Genomic DNA, 17,574 nt, shown 5'->3' on the forward strand with positions numbered 1-17,574 from the left:
CAGTCAATTCCTGTCAGGAGACTGCACATGCATTTTTGTTTGGTTACATAAATGGTAAATATATTAACATTTTTCTCTAATAGTAAATGAATAACTAATTATTAACTTATTTTAGAAGAACTTCTTTCTACTTTACTGTTATGAAATAGACATATTAATTTTAAAGACTTTCTTCAGAATTTTTCAGACATGGCTTTCAAGAAAGTGGTTTAATCCAGTCCCATTAAATATCATCTAATGGCCAGTGGCTCTTAAATTTACATCTCCAAGGGGGACTTCTCTTCTTAGATGTCAATAAATATCTCAAAATTATCATGTGCAAAATATACCTCTTGATTCCACCTCAACAGCAACCTACTCATTTCTCAGCTTCCCTATTTCAGTTATTGGCTCCCCCGTCTACCCAGTAGTCAAGCCAATAAACTAGGATTCATCCTTGAGACTTCTTTCTCCCTCATTCCCTCCATTCAACCTATCAGCCAGTGTTTATCAGCTCAGCCTAAAAAGTGTGCGCTGAACTTGATAGCTTCTTCTCAAGGTCCAGTGCAACTGCAACAAAAACAAATTCTAACCATCATCATTTCTTGTCTATGTTATTATAATGACCTCTTTACTGATCTATCTGTTCTACTCTTGTCCCCCATGACAACTCTTCACCCAGCAACCAGAGTGATCCTTTAAAAATATACACAAAATTATATGAGTCCCTTCTTTAAAACCCTCCAGTGGTTTCCTATTGCATGCCAATAAAATCCAAACTCTTTCCCTGGTTTACAGGACTCTCAATCCTTGTTCTTACCTCGTCTTGTCCTCCCTTCTTTACTAGGCTTCAGCCATAGTGCCCCTCTGTTCCTTGAACACACCAAATTAATTCCCACCTCAGGGTCTTTGCATCTGCTAGTTCTCTGCCTGAAATGATCTGGCCCCTTTTCTAGGTCTTTGCAGAAGAGGTACCTACTCTTCATTCAGGTCTCAGATCAAATGCCAGCTCTTCAGAGGGGCCTCCTGAGAAATGACCACCCTGCTGAGAGGACCCCAGTCACTCTCTAATATCTTCTTTTATTTTCTTCCCACAGGGAATTGATCTCACTTGTTTACTTGTTTATCATCTGACTCCTGCCTCAAGAAAGCAAACTCTGTGACAAGAAAGATCTTGCCTGCCTTGTTCAGAGCTACATCGCTAGGTCTTGGCACAAAGCACAGGATAGCTGATAAGTCTGGAAATACAGGCAAATATATAATACACGTTATGGTCCAGGTAAAACATGACAAAATAATATTGACTGTGTTTCCAGGCTTTATGTAGATATGAGTAAATATTTGTGCAATGGATGAATAAACTGGTTCAGGAGGTACAAGACTCAGGTTTTAATTCTGGCTCTCCCACTAAAATCTTGTGACTATTCAAACCATTCAACATGCAAATAAATATATGCATCTAGAAAACAAAATAGGTAATGTAGTGTAATATATTAAATGAGTCAAAAGACATAATGTATCAAAAAAGCACTTTTTAAACTAAAAAGTATAACATAGTTAAAGGTATTATAAGAATATGGTACAAGAGTTGTAAGTTTATTTTGTATGATTTTTATACAAAGCTTGGGGTAGACAACCTCTCTATTTCCTGTTGAATTGAACATGAGGTGTCCCTCGGGATAATCCTTTGATGACTTATAAAGACAAGCTTTATACATTTCCTTATTGATTTTAGACTTGTAAGGTTTTTTGCAGAAGCAGGTGGCAATTTTTTCTTCATATAGGTTAAAAGTAAAGCATACGATTTCTTCTAATTGCACCCATTTTCAATCATCCATCCTCAGGACTGTCCCTTATTTTCAGCTCCCGTAACAAAGAAAAGCACTTACGGCTCCAGTGTGTTTCTTACAGGATTCAAATGGAAGAGAACCTTCCCCAGTCAGCCAGCTGTCCTCACCAATCTCATCACTCAAGAGAAACTCATTCAGCTTTTGAACACTGCAAAAGGCAAACAAGCAAGCACACAATAAGGGATAAAAATAAAACCACCACCAAGGAAGTTCTACCTAAATAAACAAACTTTTCCCCCACTGTTACCATGGTAAGCAAGCCAGCTCTGAGAGTCATTTCTCAGGACCAACTGGGAATTAAGCTAGGATGCTGGGGACTGACGGGCTCCCAGGACCTGGGGCTTTCAGCGCTTCAAATGGAAAAATCTCAGAAAAACCAGAACCAACTGGTCACCCTAAATTCAACCAACTCTCCTTTGCACTTTTTTTTTTTTTTTTTTGCAATTGTATTTCTTGTCAAAGACAATAGAATTGGAGAGGGACTTGAAACAAGGTGGTTAAAAAAAATAACACCAACGAAGGAAGTATCATTATTCTCATTTTACAAATGAAGGGAAATAAGGTACAGGGCAGTTAAGTAAAAGCATACAGCATATAACACACAGATCATGCGTCCCTGCCCACTATGCTATTTTGCTTAAGCACTACTGTATATATTGGACATATCACAACCTGGCAAGGAGAGGGCCCGCTAGAATATTACTATGCAAAATGTTGGCCAAGATCAGTGGCATCATCACCTGGGAGCTTACTCAAAACTTAGAATCTCAGGCCCCACCCAAGACCTCCTGAGTCAAAATCTACATTTTAAGAAGATCCAGAGATGCTTCATAAGCACAGTACAGTTGGAGAAGCCCTGTTCTAGAAGAGTAATTTACAAACATTCTTTACTGTGGTCTCCAGAGGCTGGACACAAGACCCCTTGGCCCCCTTACCCTACCCATTCTAATTTTCTCAAACCAGTGTCATAGGATCAAGAGTAAAACGAATTGAAGAAAACAAGAACACAATTTGAAAACATCCTCCTATAAATAAAATGATTCACTACAGAAAAGTCTGTGAAGTTGAAAAGACAAGAAATGCTCCTTCTAGCACGCTAAGATGTTAACAGTGGGCAGACTGGCCTGGCACCTGCAGCATCACTTACAGGGGAAAGATTGCCGTTGGTAGGAAACTAGAAAATACACGTTTGAAACAAAAGATTTTTTTATTGTTCATTTCAGCTTGTAGTCAAGTTAAGTGCCTCCAGACAAGTCTGCAGAGTTTGTTTTTGTGACAGACTAATAAAATGAAGAAAAGTAAATTCAATTCAGTCTGTTGTCCATGAACTTTAAGCTCTTTAGCCTTGCATGTCATAGAAACCGCTTCCTTTCTTTGGAAACATAAAGGTAGATAAAATCCACTAGGGCAGTCTAACTATTAACTTCTAAATTTCATTTACAGGAAACTAAAAGAAATAATTTTTCCATTCTTTTTTTTATTGAAGTATAGTTGACTTACAATATCATGTTAGTTCCAGGTGTACAGCACAGCGATTCAGATATATATATCTACAGATATATATATATCTACATATATACATTCCTTTACAGATTCTTTTCCCTTATAGGTTATTAAAAAATATTGAGTATAGTTCCCTGTGCTATACAGTAGGTCCTTGTTGGTTATCTATTTTATATATAGCAGTGTGTATATCTTAATCCATAAAAGTAATTTTTTAATTGAAGTACAGTTGATACAATATTATATAAGTTACAGGTGTACAATATAGTGAGTCACAGTTTTTAAAGGTTATACCCCATTTATATTAATAGTCATAAAACACTGGCTATATTCCCTATGTTGTACAATACATCTTTGTAGCTTATTTTATACATAATAATTTGTACCTCTTAATGCCCTACCCCCTTTGTTGCCCCTTCCCCCTTCCCTCTCCCCACTGGTAACTACTAAAATGAACCACTAGTTCTCTATATCTATGAGTCTGTTTCTTTTTTGTTATATTCATGAGTTTGTTGTATTTTTTAGATTCCACTAAAAAAAATAATTGTTTAAGGAAAGCTTTGGCTGAATAATACTCCATTTTATGTGTATGCTGCATTTTGTTTTTTCATCAATTGAGAGACATTTGGGTTGTTTCACTTTTTGGCTATTGTGAATAATGCTGCTATGAAGATGAATGTACAAATATCTATTCAAGTCCCTGCTTTCGATTCTTTTGGGTATACACTCAAAAGTAGAATTGCTGAATCATATGGTAATTCTATGTTTAATTTTTTGAGCATCTGCCATACTTTTTTTCATGGTTCTGGAATTCCTGACTTATTTAAATATATTCAAGTTATGACAACATGGCTGAACCTTGAAAACATTATGCTAAAAAAGATAAGCCAGGCACACAAAAAACAAAAATTGCATAATTCCACTTATATGAGGTAGAGAGATAGTCAAATTCATACAGACAGAAAGTCAATGGTGGTCACCAGGGTCTGGGAGGAGAGGTAGGTACAAGGGGAGTTATCATTTAGTGAGTATAGAATTTAATTTGAGAAACTGAAAAAGTTCTGCAGATGGATTGTGGTGACGTTTGCACAACAATGTGAATGTACTTAATGCCACTCAACTGTACACTTAAAATGATTTAAATGATAAATTTTATGTTATGTATATTTTACTGCAATTTTAAAAAGAATTTCAGAACCAAAAAATGAAAGAAGAGCTTTGGGTTTTGTACTCTCTTTGAGTCTTTGACAGCAAAGCCTGATCACATAGGTTTGAAAGATGGTGTTAGAAATGCCTTAGAAATAGCATTTTATTCATCTTAAATGGCAGTATCCTTTCTTCACTTTTACAGACTTTAATTGTCATTCTGTTCCAATGTTTAGAAGAGATTGGATTTTAAGGAGCACAGCTTTGTCAATCAAAGGAATACCTTTTAGACAACCTCACACTGTGTCTCTGCACACAAAGGAAAGTATGGGGCCAGGCTCGTGTGCCTTTGTAACTCTAAGTCCAGCAGCTCCTGGTACACATTACTCAATGAATGTTTGCTGAATCAATCAAAGAAGGAATAAACCAATGATTCAGACATTTAAGTAAGGTCAGTTGATTCAATTCTCCATTTCACTTTCTAGCACACACAAATCTTACTGAAGCTTTTATGAAATTAATGAGACCGATTCTTGCTGAATATCAGGAAGCAATGGTCCCTGAGCATGACTGGAGCATGGGGAGAACTTCTTTCCTCTTCATAAGATCCCACTTTGGAACTCCAATTACAATAAACATCGGAGGACCCAATACTAGCACTTTTCTGAATCTCCCCCTCCATTTCCCCTCCCCATCCCCATTATTCCAGGCTCTCTGACTTAGGGTCCCTTGCACTATTTTGTTTGTTTTATTACTGTCTATCTCTCCCACTAGACTCTGAACTCTTTAAAAGCGAAAATTTTCATCTTCAGAATCTAGCCCAGTGCCAAAAATATAACATAGCAATTCCTCAAGAAATGTCTGGTGAATGAATAGGTAATACAAAAAACATTTCCTGTTCATATGAGGGCCTTTCAGAACTCACAGAGGCAAAACAACTATGGAAAATGCATGAATCCTGACCAAGGGTGAAGTAATTTCCACCATGCTGCCAGGGTTATATTTTTAAAATGCAAATATGCTCATACAACAGTCCTCTCCTTAAAATAACAAATGGCCACCCTGCAGCTTTCAGCATCCTTGGCATCATCTACAGGCTGATTGGGATTTTACTCTCCAGCTTCATCTCCCAGTGCTTTCCTCATCAGGACCTTTCTCCAACTACATGCAATTACCTTTAGCCCCCAGAAGGTACCAAGATCTCTCACCTCTCTGCTCACCCCTTCCCCTTGCATACATCGCTCCCTCACACAGAATGTGTTTTCCCTTTTTATTCAACTGGGCAAGTCCTACCTATTCTTTAAGATCCCATGAAGGAGCTGTCACCGCCTTTAAACCTTTACTGACCGGACTGTCTCCCTTCTCCCTTGATAAGCTTCAATGAGCCTCATATATGGCCCATGGTATTCTGTGTAGTGCTCTATCACAGCATAACATGTGTGTTGTAATTCCCTTCCCTTCCCAGTCTCTCCAGCTAGACTGTGGACTCCTGTGGATTTCACTCCATCTTTCATCTTTGCCATCCCCAGTGCCTAGCAAGGTACCTGAACTGCTTAGTAAATGAATGTGGATCCACAGAAAGATATATCTCTGAAGCACGAAACAGAGTTCAATAAAATGGTGTTAAATTAGTAAAATGGAGATTTGTTAAATATCTAAAATATGTAGGCAATGTGCTGGGCATCTTTCATGTATTATCTCATTTAATTCTCCCAACCACCATAAGCAGGAACCATTATGATGCTCATTTGATAAGTGAGGAAGCTGAGCCATAGAGGCACCAAATAATATGCTTGTGGTTGAACAGTGAGTATTCCATGGCTGTGCAGGTATTGAAAGCAGGTAAACTTGATACCAAACAACTCCCTATCCTGCCTCCATCACCTTTTAGTTCAGCGTTTTACTAATTTCTCATTTGTTTAGGTAATTCGTCAAAGTATTTAAGGTTTTGTTACCGATGATATTTTTTTCACTTTTCAAGTTTGGGTGTTTACATACAGCTTGAGTACCTTGGACAGGTGTTATGTTTTGGGGGAATAACTGATTTTGTTGCTGGCAGTTATGTGTTTTCTTGTGGAAACCATGAAATTTTTGTAAATGTGGACCAGGTCAACCTGTGAGCATGTTCTATGATAAATATAGTAACAATTTATTTGGTTGAAGGTAATCACAGTAGACTAGCCAAGCGTACTTTCCTTTGGGAGGGAAATGAGAGAAAGGACACAAGAGTTATCTTCCACCAAAGCAAGGGATTAGTTTTACACATTTCTTTCCTTGGTAAATAACATCTCTGGATATAGATACTGCATTGTACGTCAAGTACCAGAAACCTAAACTCAAATTATTTATAAAGGATACAATATAGCAACTTAACCTTTTCCTCCAGAAAAGCAAAACACATAAACTATTTTCTTACAAATAAAGCAAAGAGGACAAGTACAACAGGCATCATGAAAAAAATCACTAATTCAAGTATTTTAGCATTTTAGAAACTAGTGACTTTCCTACTTCTCTTCATTTCTTCCCTCCGTTTTGCAAATGTAGACTGGAACACATCACCATAAAAGGTCCAGAAAACTCAAATGATGTGGGGTGCTGGGGTTACTGGGAGATAACCTGAATCTTAACGGCCTCCTTCTTCCATTTTATTATGTATACATAAGGTCCCACCCGGTGAGCACCACAAAGACAATTTTGTCTAACAAGCTAAACATTTTTAAAAGAAAGCATAGAATTTTCTCGAAGCAACGAATTTTACATGGCATGGAATCTTCCTCCAGCAGAGAAGTTTACACATCTCTTACAGGCACCCGTAACACAAGTTGCGGAGTATGCTGCACCCTCTTCTAACCCACCAAATTTCTGCATGCATCTCAGAGTGTAGCAAAGAACTTATGACTTCCACAGTCCTGAAAAGGAGGTTTCAAAATCAGCTAACCAAAGTCTCCGATTATAAACAGGCTGCTCAACTCGCTGTGGGCCAACTGGCATTAAAGCCTGGTCACGGGTTCCCAGGCAGAGAAGGAAATGCCAAGCCCAGTTCACACTGGGAAAGACGCTCATCTGGGTTCCGAGAACCAGCACACAGCGGGAAAAAGGACTGGCCTCCTCTGTTGACTGGTCATCTCCCGAGGACCCACAAATCAACCACTGAAATTCATTTTAGAGAAGCAAGTTTTTATAAGCTGATTCTATTTGGCCTATGGCTTGGGAAATCTGGAGCTGAGCCCTGAAAACAGACTGGTCTTTATCAAACTGGCAAATGCCTTTTCCCTGGAACGTACAGAAGAGAGAGTGTTATGCAGAAATATACAGGGATTATGATCCACCCTCAGCTTTACTAGGATTCACTACAGCAGGATTGTATACTATGGACTTGGGGAAACCCACACGCCTAGATTTATTAATTTTTTTTCACAGCAACTCTTAAAGTCCTTTCGGTGCTTGGTAACCTCCTGATTTCAGAGGACTGATCTATTATTAGTGATCAACTGCTTTCTTATTGACTTGTAGCACAAAGTCAAATTCAATTAAAAAGGCAACCGTGAGAGGGATAGCTATTAAGTGGAGAAAATGAAAATAAGAACCAAAATAGCAGACTCTGGCCATTTATCAGTTTTATTGTTTGAAGTCGCTTCCCTTCCAGAGCACTGCCTAATTTGGAAGTGGTGCTACAGAAATCAGTCAGTGATCCGTACAAGTGTTTCAGAAGTCAGAACAATAAGAAAATGAGGGCAGATGAGGTCAGAGGGCCTGAGCTTTAAACTCTTAACAGCTCCAGAATCTGTTACTAACAGCATATCTTACAGAATAGGATGGAAATCTTGTTACGGTATTAGTGTAAACAATCAGAACTTGGTTTATAGTAAGATAAGGTATATGAATTTTAATGATATTTGGTATTAAGCCTTTGTAAGCCAATATAAACTATTGCCTAAAACTAGAGGTTCTGGTATCTTAAATATTAAAAAATAGTTTGCTTAACAATACATAGACATTGGGAAAGTATTTCATTTTAAAGGACCTTACAATAGATGCTCTACATTGCTGTTAATGACAACACTATGCTTAGTATATTTAAGGCCTCAATTTTCCATTTTTCCTTCTGTATTGAAACATCTTGGCATTTCTTTCAAAGGCCAGATATAAATATGATAATGACTGCTTATGAAACATGCTGAGGTTTTATAAGGTTTATAAGACCTTATAGCAAAAAGCAAAATACTACTTTAAGACTACCTTGTTTATAATATAGACTGAAACATAGCTATGGCACTATGGCACATACAGGGTAGTATAATATAGTTTGGTAACATATTTATTATATAATACAAGTAAAAATGGTGGGGAAATGGTCATTATCAGACCACAACTATTTTTATGAGAAATTGTGAGTCTGAGATAAAGTCTACACTGCTTAGAAACCTATAGAAGTCTACTTAAAATTAACAGAACACCGCACTCAGTTTTGCAAAGTTTTTCCATTTTCAGAGACTGTGAGCCTGGATTTTTTTTTTTTTTTTTTTTTGCCAAATTAAACTAAAATTAAAACAGAAAATATGTGTTGATATGAACATTCTCCATCACTGCTGGTAAAAACATAAACTGGCCCAGCTTTGCTGGAAAACATTATGGCCATATTCATTAAAAAAAAACTTAAAAATCTGTACACATTTTAACCTACGTCTCCTTCAATGGAAAACAACATGGCCATACTCATCAAAGGCATTAAGAAGATGCATACTATTAGAACAAGTAAGACCACTTCTAGAAATCTGACTTTAGAAAATAATCAGAGAAAAGTTTAAAGATAAAAAGATGCTTCTCTCAAATGTAATTTACATTATTTATGTTACATGGGTGAAAACAGAAACATTCTAAATGTCTAAGAAAGAGGTAACCATTAAATAAATTAGAATACTTCCAAACAATGGAATATCATGTAGCCAATAAACGTCATGCATTATGGTTTTAATGAGGGGGAAAATAACCCCCCAAAGTTCAAAATTTTTATTTTAGAATAATTATTTTTATATGAAATAGATAAAAGACTGAAAGGTAGCATACCAAAATTTTAACAAGTTGTCTCTGGGCAGTGATTTGGATGTTCTTTTTATACTTTTTCTAACTTACTACCATGAGCAGATAGTATTTCTATAATCAAGCAAAGAACTCCAGACATTCCAGCACATACCTGATGATGGCTTTGACGGCAAATCTGACCACAGTGGAGAGCAGGAAGAGAGGGGTGACCAGGATGTGGAAGAGAGACAGTGAAGCAAAGGCTTCTGCAGGTTTGAGATTGTTCCCGCTGGCATACGCATGGGTCACAAATGTCTGTGCAAAGAAAGGATTTTAGAGAAAGCTGGAGAAAGGTTCACAAATACTTGCATTCAATTTTACAAGCCTAACAAATTCTACTATGCCAATATGTCCATTGCAACTCTGAAAAATATAATACAATTGCTTCATCCAAATCCCTCCCTAAGAAAAATAACACTTGCTATTGGTAGAGTACTTAATGGTTTACATTCATTCTAGCAGTAAACTTGTGAAAGGGGCAAAACAGATTCTATTGACAGATTAGAAAATTAACTTCTGTCAAATTACTGAGATGGGGGAATAACCATGAGAGAATCCAGAGTTCTTCACACCTACTCAGGCTCTTTCCAACCAATACTAAATTTTCTGAGAGAAGAAAGGAAACATTCCATTGTTTTAGGGTCCCTATTGTGGATCTTTCCTAAAATCGCCAACAAGGGTATCCAAGGCAGACTTATTTACAAATATTTCTAAGTATAATACTAGTTCCTGGGTTTGTCCTTTTTGTTTGAAATATAATGTAATCATTTAACATTTTCCAGTTGTTGATCTAGCACTATCTTGTAAGAATGTCCAGGAACCAGGTCATGGAGATTAGGACAGTAAGTTCTCAACCTCCGTTAATTTTGCTCCCCAGGACACATTTGGCAGTGTCTGGGGATATTTTTGATGGTACTAATGGCATCTAATAAGTAGAAGCCAGGGATGCTGCTAGACATCCTAATGCAGAGGACAGGTTCTCACAACAAAGAATTAATTATCGGGACCAAAAAGGTCCACAGCGCCACGGTTGAGAAACCCCGGATTAAAACTATCACAATGGAGACAGCGAAGAGAAAACTGAAGGTGAGGTAATATAGGTTACCACCCACCCATTCTTGTTCCTAAGTCATTTCTGAACACTGACTTAAGTCCATTTCTTAAGGTAAGAAAAAGTGTCTTACAGCAAGAACAGCTGCTATGGGAATTGCCGCGTTCATGAAGACTGTGGAAAGAAACCAAATACATTAGTTTCAGTGAACTGTGAGACATTTCAGTAACTTTAATTAATCATCGATTATTACTCTAACTTTCCTTGAAGGACCAAGTACATTAAGGAAGGAAGGAATTAAGTACAGGAAGGACCAAGTACATTAAGTAACATTTTTGTCTTGAGTCCACAAACATTTCCCAGTTGGTATTTCCTGGTTCACAGTTGTGAACTCCCATAGGTGAGGCTTAACCAGAAAATGTGAAAAATTATTTTTTTTATGACATGTTACAAAGAGCAAAATTTAGATAAAGTTATTAGAATTTAACACATAGGCATTCTTCAGAGTATTCACGGTCTGTATTTTGTTTGGTCCACTAAACTAACTTAAAAATATAAAAATTGGGATATTATACAGATAAAAAGAATTTGACATCACGTGAAAAATCTCCTTCCAGCAGTGATATTAATTTTCACTTATAGACCTTTTGTTTAATAAAATAGCTCCATATCTTGGGCCCTCTGCTTGTTTAAATATCTCTCCAGGAATATATTGCACTATCATTTGATAAGCATAATATGCAGAACTGAAATAAGAAAAACTCATATTTAGGCTAGAATACTAGCATTTGGAAGTAATAGGAAAAATAAAAAGCCAAGTTGATGATTTGTAGTTATTTTGTCATAAACCATAGAGTTTTAGGAACGGAGGACCAAAAAGTAACTGCATAGTTGGTAACAGGGCCAGGCAATGGCAGAGCAAGAACTATAATCTAGTTTTCTCATGATCCGCTCTCATGAACTGTCCTTACCACCGTGTACAGACTCAGCCTGTGCTTCTGAAGGTCCACAGGTGGCTTAGCTATCAAATCCGAATTCTTGTACGGTAGCAGCAATCCAAACACGGCTCTGAGACTCATAACAGTACAGATGAAGAATCATGTTTCTGTCTTCATCTTTCTCTAGCTATTATGACCTTTTTTTTCTAAGTGTATTTCATTCTTTTCCTCCACATCATTATTTATAACTCATTCTAAATATCTTTAAATAAGTAATCTCCTCTTGATGAGGAAGAGTGAGAGCAGCTGCTATTTTACTAAAAACTATTTGGCACTCTGCACCCAGTGCAGGTTATCGGGGACCCTTCCTACCTCATTATAAAGATGAGGATGGGATGCACGAGGTCACACAGCTGGGCTCCTCAGACCGTACTCACCACCACTTCACTCTGCCACTACTCAACAACTCACAATTACTGAGGTATGACGGGAGTGCCTTCTCCTATTTAATGATTACAACTACCCTGCGCAATAATGAGGAAAGCACTTAGGAAAGATGAGTCACAGGCAAGATTCCAAGCTAGGAGATGACAGAGCTTGGATAAAACCCAGACCTTTCTGGTCAAAAGCTTCATGTTCTTCCCACTTCTCCGCATAAAACTCTATCAAAGTGAAGAGAGAAAAAATAAAATCGTGCCTTTGTCTTTGGCCAAAAAATGAAATCCATAAACAGCACATGACCATTTGGCAGTGGAGATTAGGAAATGATTTAACAGAATCTCTTTTGCCCCCCAGATATGATCTCCAGTGGCAAGAACACTGATTCAGAGATGGATCTTCAGTTTTATTAGTATTTATCCTGTTTAATTTTGCTTTTCAACATTTTCCGATACCACAGATTGAGCGCTTTTATGTTTCAGGTGCTTTTCTATACACATTACATACATTATCTTATTTTAATTACCCCAGGTATGCTGAATACAGCCCAACTTCCTGATGAGGAAACCAAGACGCCACCAAATGCTGACCAAGGATGTATAGCAGACAAGTTGCTGAGGCAGGATTTCATTCCAGGTCAGCCTGCACTCTAAGACCCAACAGTAACCACCATGTTATACAGTTGACATTTTTCTTTCTTTCTTCTGTTTGTTTTTTTTTTTTTGGTCTAAACTTACGGTACTCTGCAAATACTATTTACAAAATATTTTTAACAGTTACAGGACAGTGCCACGTCCACTGCCTCATTTGACTCTCACAATATACCTGTGAGAAAGGTATTATTCTTATTACACCAATTTTTAGAGGAGGAAACTGAGGGAGGTTATTGAACACTAGCCCACTTGCCAGGTGCGTTATACAAAACAATGAGTAGGAAGCCCTTGATGTAGTGCCTGGAATAGAGTCAATCAACAAGTCAATCAACATTTGCAGCATTCCTTAATCTATTCTAATCTTTACTACAATCCTACATGGTAGAGATTGTTATTTTCCACTGTTACACATGAAAAAATTGAGGCTTGGAGGATAGAAGTAGTAATTTGGTAAAAGCCATACTGCTATGAAGTGGCAGAATTCAGATTTAGAGTCAGGTCCATTCAACTCAGATAATGGAAGCTCTTCACCACCACCAACACCATACGTAACCAAATCGGAAAACTTGGAAGTGGTGTAAGTGGAACTTTGCACCACTGATATAAGAATTCCTGCTGCCTATAATCATAAAAACAAATATTCATTGCAGCTCTGTTTACAATAGCCAGGACATGGAAGCAACCTAGGTGTCCAATATCGGATGAATGGATAAAGAAGATGTGGCACATATGTACAATGGAATATTACTCAGCCATAAAAAGAAATGAAATGGAGGTATTTGTAATGAGGTGGATGGAGTTAGAGTCTGTCATACAGAGTGAAGTAAGTCAGAAAGAGAAAAACAAATACAGTATGCTAAGACATATATATGGAATCTAAGGGAAAAAAAAAAAAAAAGGTCATGAAGAACCTAGTGGCAAGACAGGAATAAAGACACAGACCTACTAGAGAATGGACTTGAGGATATGGGGAGGGGGAGGGGTGAGATGTGACAGGGTGAGAGAGTGTCATGGACATATATACACTACCAAATGTAAAATAGATAGCTAGTGGGAAGCAGCCGCATAGCACAGGGAGATCAGCTCGATGCTTTGTGACCACCTAGAAGGGTGGGATAGGGAGGGTGGGAGGGAGGGAGATGCAAGAGGGTAGAGATGTGGGAACATATGTATATGTATAACTGATTCACTTTGTTATAAAGCAGAAACTAACACACCATTGTAAAGCAATTATACTTCAATAAAGATGTTTAAAAAAAAAAACATGATTATGCATTTTCACCATCATGATTTCTTGTTTTTCTTTTCAGTATGGCCTCCTCTGTCCTCTTCTCTTTTGTCTCTGACTTTCAAAAACCAACCCAAATCTTACATAACTGGGTTAAGGTGAGTTGACAACCCACCTCTGCCATTTAGTAGCTGGATGATTTGGGGGAAATTCAAGTTACTTAAGCTCTCTCCACCTTAATCTTTTAATTTGCAAAACGAAGGTAATAACAGAATCAAAATCTTTGGGGAATTCCCTGATGGTCCAGTGGTTAGGACTCTGCACTTTCAATGCTGGGGCCTGAGTTCGATCCTGGTCCTGGTCAGGGAACTAAGATCCTGCAAGCCATGTGGCATGGCCAAAAAAAAAAAGAAAAAAAAAAGAATCAAAATCATTGGGCTGTTGTGAGGATTAAATAGGATGACATATGTAAAGCTACTTATGGCAATAATTGGCTGAGTATCTCAATATATTTTTGTTATTATTATTATTATCATCATTATTTCTGGCTGTATCCATCCTCGCCATGAGAACTTCAGTCCACTGCAGAGAGAAATATATTGTAGGAGCCAGCAGCTTAGAGTACTATCATATAAGCAAGTGGATATCGATCATTCCATCTTCTAGCATTTTGACACCATATTAGCAGTGGTGCGGAGCTGGAAGATAAATCTCCTTCCCATTTCATTTCTAATGTATCCAGCATTAGGGCTAGAATAAATGAGCTATATAAACCAAATATTTTCCTTAAATCCATTTCACAAAAGTAGTGTTTATAATCTCTAAGGACTCAAGTAGTTTAGAATTCAAAGGAAACAATCTATAAACCTCCAAAACTTTAAGTTGTTGAAGGTCTGGGGACCAATAGAAATGAGCAAAACTGACACACAAACTAAATCAAATATTAGTGAGAGTAGTTTGGCTAAGTTCAGAAGAATTGTACTAACACAAACTCATTATTCTTGAGAGTACTCAGTGTCACTCTTTGAGAAAAAAAACAATAATATTTTTGTAGCAATTGCTTTTTAAAAATTAGAGTTGTGGAGGAAATGCTTTGTATTTAAAAAGTCTTGAAAGTGTATTGGAAAAGAGGGTTTTATGTGAATGCAGTCTGGCTTCTTTCATCTGGAAATGCTGACACTGTTTTCTCCTCAATTTTCAAAACTGGCATTTCACATGCAATCTTCGAGGAAATATAATAAAATAAGCTCCCAAAGAGACAGGGAAGACAACCTCACATAATTTTTAAGGATGTCTGGGGACAAGAAGATCAATAGTATTACAGTCAAATCAATTTAAATAAACAAATTTTTACTGAAAACCCATGATGCATCCCAACTGTAACTGATAAGAGGGTTTCAATTATCAGTACTACTAATCATCACCATCCCCATTTTACAGATGAAGAAACCAAGGATTTCGGATGTCAAGTAACATGGCAAAGACACACATTTGTAAAGAACTGAATTCAGGTCTACTTGACTCTAAGCTTGTCTAACTCTGCTCTTTAAATTTAAATAACCTCGCGTGGCTAGCGGCTACTGGACCACACAAATGGAGAAAATAAATGGGCTTCCTCTGATGCCTAGAATGTCTCAATGATCACAAGTTAAAGTGAACAGACCACATGTTTTTTGGTGGTCCTCAGAGCAACAGCAACTTACTGGAGAGTGATGTATAAAGAGCAAAGGTTTTGAGACTGGATAGTTCTTTCATTCTTGTTTCTTCCACACTCTTGCAAAAGATGTGCTCCCAGGCGTACAACTTTAGAAGTTTGATGCCTTTCAGTATTTCATTTGTTTTCTTCAGTCTCTCAGTGGAATAATCCTATAAAAGAAAGGAATAAAAAAACAATGCAAGCTGCATCCAAGTGAATCAGAGAGGCAAGACCACGTACTAGATAGGGATTGAGGAGAGTGTGATTTCTGCCCGGCTCTGAGTCTAATGATGGCTGTGAGATTCCCGGGAGAAGCAGTGAAACTCTCTGTACTGCTGCCTCCAGTGTGAAAATGAAGAGTTGAATGAGACGGCCTCAAATTTCTTTCCACCTAAAAAACTGTTTATGCCTCTGTTGCTTTGGTTTAAACAAAAGCAGTTTCTTAAGTTTCACATGATTTCCTTGAATAATGTCTGCAGACAACACACACAGACATGTAGGGAAATGATAAAGAGGCTTCCAATGGCTCCTTCTAATATGTAAATCATTTCTTTCTCCCCTCAGAACTATCACTCATACTTAGGAAAAGAGAAACAATGAATATAAGAAAAGTCAGTTTGCTTCTGATTTGGGAATGTGAGGGTACAGTATTGTGTGTGTTCACATTGAGTCTTCATAAGACACTTACTGAAACCAAGCCTATTATTTTTAACTTCAAGAAATCTCCACCTCCTTCTTCATAAGCTCTTGTGTAAGGCCTAAATTAGATGTACTGATTGCCAACCACTTGGATTAACTGTAAAGAGATGTGTAGCAGATCCAAAAGCCTCTCTTTCATCAACTGTTTCAGTTTCCTCCAAATATTACATTAGAATTACTAGGAAAGTACAATATCACCTGTGAACTCTCAAAAGGATCTGCAGAGTGGCAAAAGGCAGATAGGAGGAAGCAAAAGCAGCAAATGATCTGATTTTTTTTGAAGTATAGTTGATTTACAATGTTGTGTTAATTACTGCTGTACAGAAAAGTGATTCAGTTATACATATATTATACACATTCTTTTTTTATATTCTTTTCCCTTATGGTTTCTCATAGGATATTGAATATACCTCCCTGCACTATACAGTAGGACCTTGTTGTTTATCCATTCTATGTATAAATGCTACATCTGCTAACCCCAAACTCCCACTCCATCCCTCCCCCAACCCCTCCCCCTTGGCAACCATCAGTCTGTTCTCTATGTCCCTGATTCTGTTTCATAGATAGGTTCATTTGTGTCATCTTTTAGATTCCACATATAAGTGATATCATATGGTATCTGTCTTTCTCTTTCTGACTTACTTCACTTAGTATGATAATCTCTAGTTGCATCCATGTTGCTGCAAATGGCATTAGCAAATGATCTGATTTTATTCACCTTTTTGTCTCTTGAGGGTCTTAAGTGCCTATCAATGACTGCTTTGGTGAGTGAACGAATCAGTATGAATGGCTAAATGAAAGTCAGATGTTGGTTTGTCATGTTCCCTCTTCCACACCTTTCTGTATCGTGTCCTGGAGTAAAGAGGGTAGATGGCTCAGACAGAAATAATGAGTAACCTCGTCAGAAGCGGCAGAAAAACAAGTGATAAAAACCACTTGTGTAGGACTCAGAGGCAAAGAATATACAAATCAATTTTCACTGCAAAGTAAAGGAGCTGTTACAGTGGAGGATTACTGGACTGAATGTCAATATTATAACATAGTATGAGTGTGTTTCATGTTTGGTAATTGCAATCATTGTTGCTTTTGTTGTGGTCATCCATGTACAATGCTTGGTGTCAGTCTATTTATCTCTTGTAAAAATAAAATACAGTGTGTGTGTGCGAAAAAAAAAAAAAACCACTTGTGTGACATGGGACTTGCTTGTCACGGTGGAAATACCAACTTGGGAAACAGTCCACCAGTGGCAGCATCCCTACATTTCACGCCTGATTTACAGACAGCCTTGCTCGTATTTAATCAAACTTTATT

The 17,574-nt window shown here is 37.4% G+C and overlaps 1 protein-coding gene and 1 long non-coding RNA gene across 11 annotated transcripts in view; one reads left to right on the top strand and one right to left on the bottom strand.

Moving 5' to 3' along the window:
- The window catches only part of LOC309609923, a 477,943-nt gene that overhangs the window by 266,422 nt on the left and 193,947 nt on the right, over positions 1 to 17,574 (top strand). The gene's annotated exons all lie outside the window — the stretch shown is intronic.
- The window catches only part of ABCC9 (ATP binding cassette subfamily C member 9), a 151,897-nt gene that overhangs the window by 105,537 nt on the left and 28,786 nt on the right, over positions 1 to 17,574 (bottom strand). For all 10 annotated transcript variants that reach the window (XM_082351869.1, XM_082351874.1, XM_082351872.1 and 7 more), the window contains 4 exons: positions 15,572 to 15,734; positions 10,745 to 10,785; positions 9,673 to 9,815; positions 1,869 to 1,977 (listed from right to left, as the gene is read on the bottom strand). In XM_082351869.1, the coding sequence (XP_082207995.1) occupies positions 1,869 to 1,977; positions 9,673 to 9,815; positions 10,745 to 10,785; positions 15,572 to 15,734 (456 nt within the window). The remainder of the gene's footprint in view (positions 1 to 1,868; positions 1,978 to 9,672; positions 9,816 to 10,744; positions 10,786 to 15,571; positions 15,735 to 17,574) is intronic.

The sequence above is a fragment of the Balaenoptera borealis genome (genome assembly GCF_965194805.1).
Source record: "Balaenoptera borealis genome assembly, chromosome: 13".
In the NCBI taxonomy this organism is placed as follows: domain Eukaryota; kingdom Metazoa; phylum Chordata; class Mammalia; order Artiodactyla; family Balaenopteridae; genus Balaenoptera; species Balaenoptera borealis.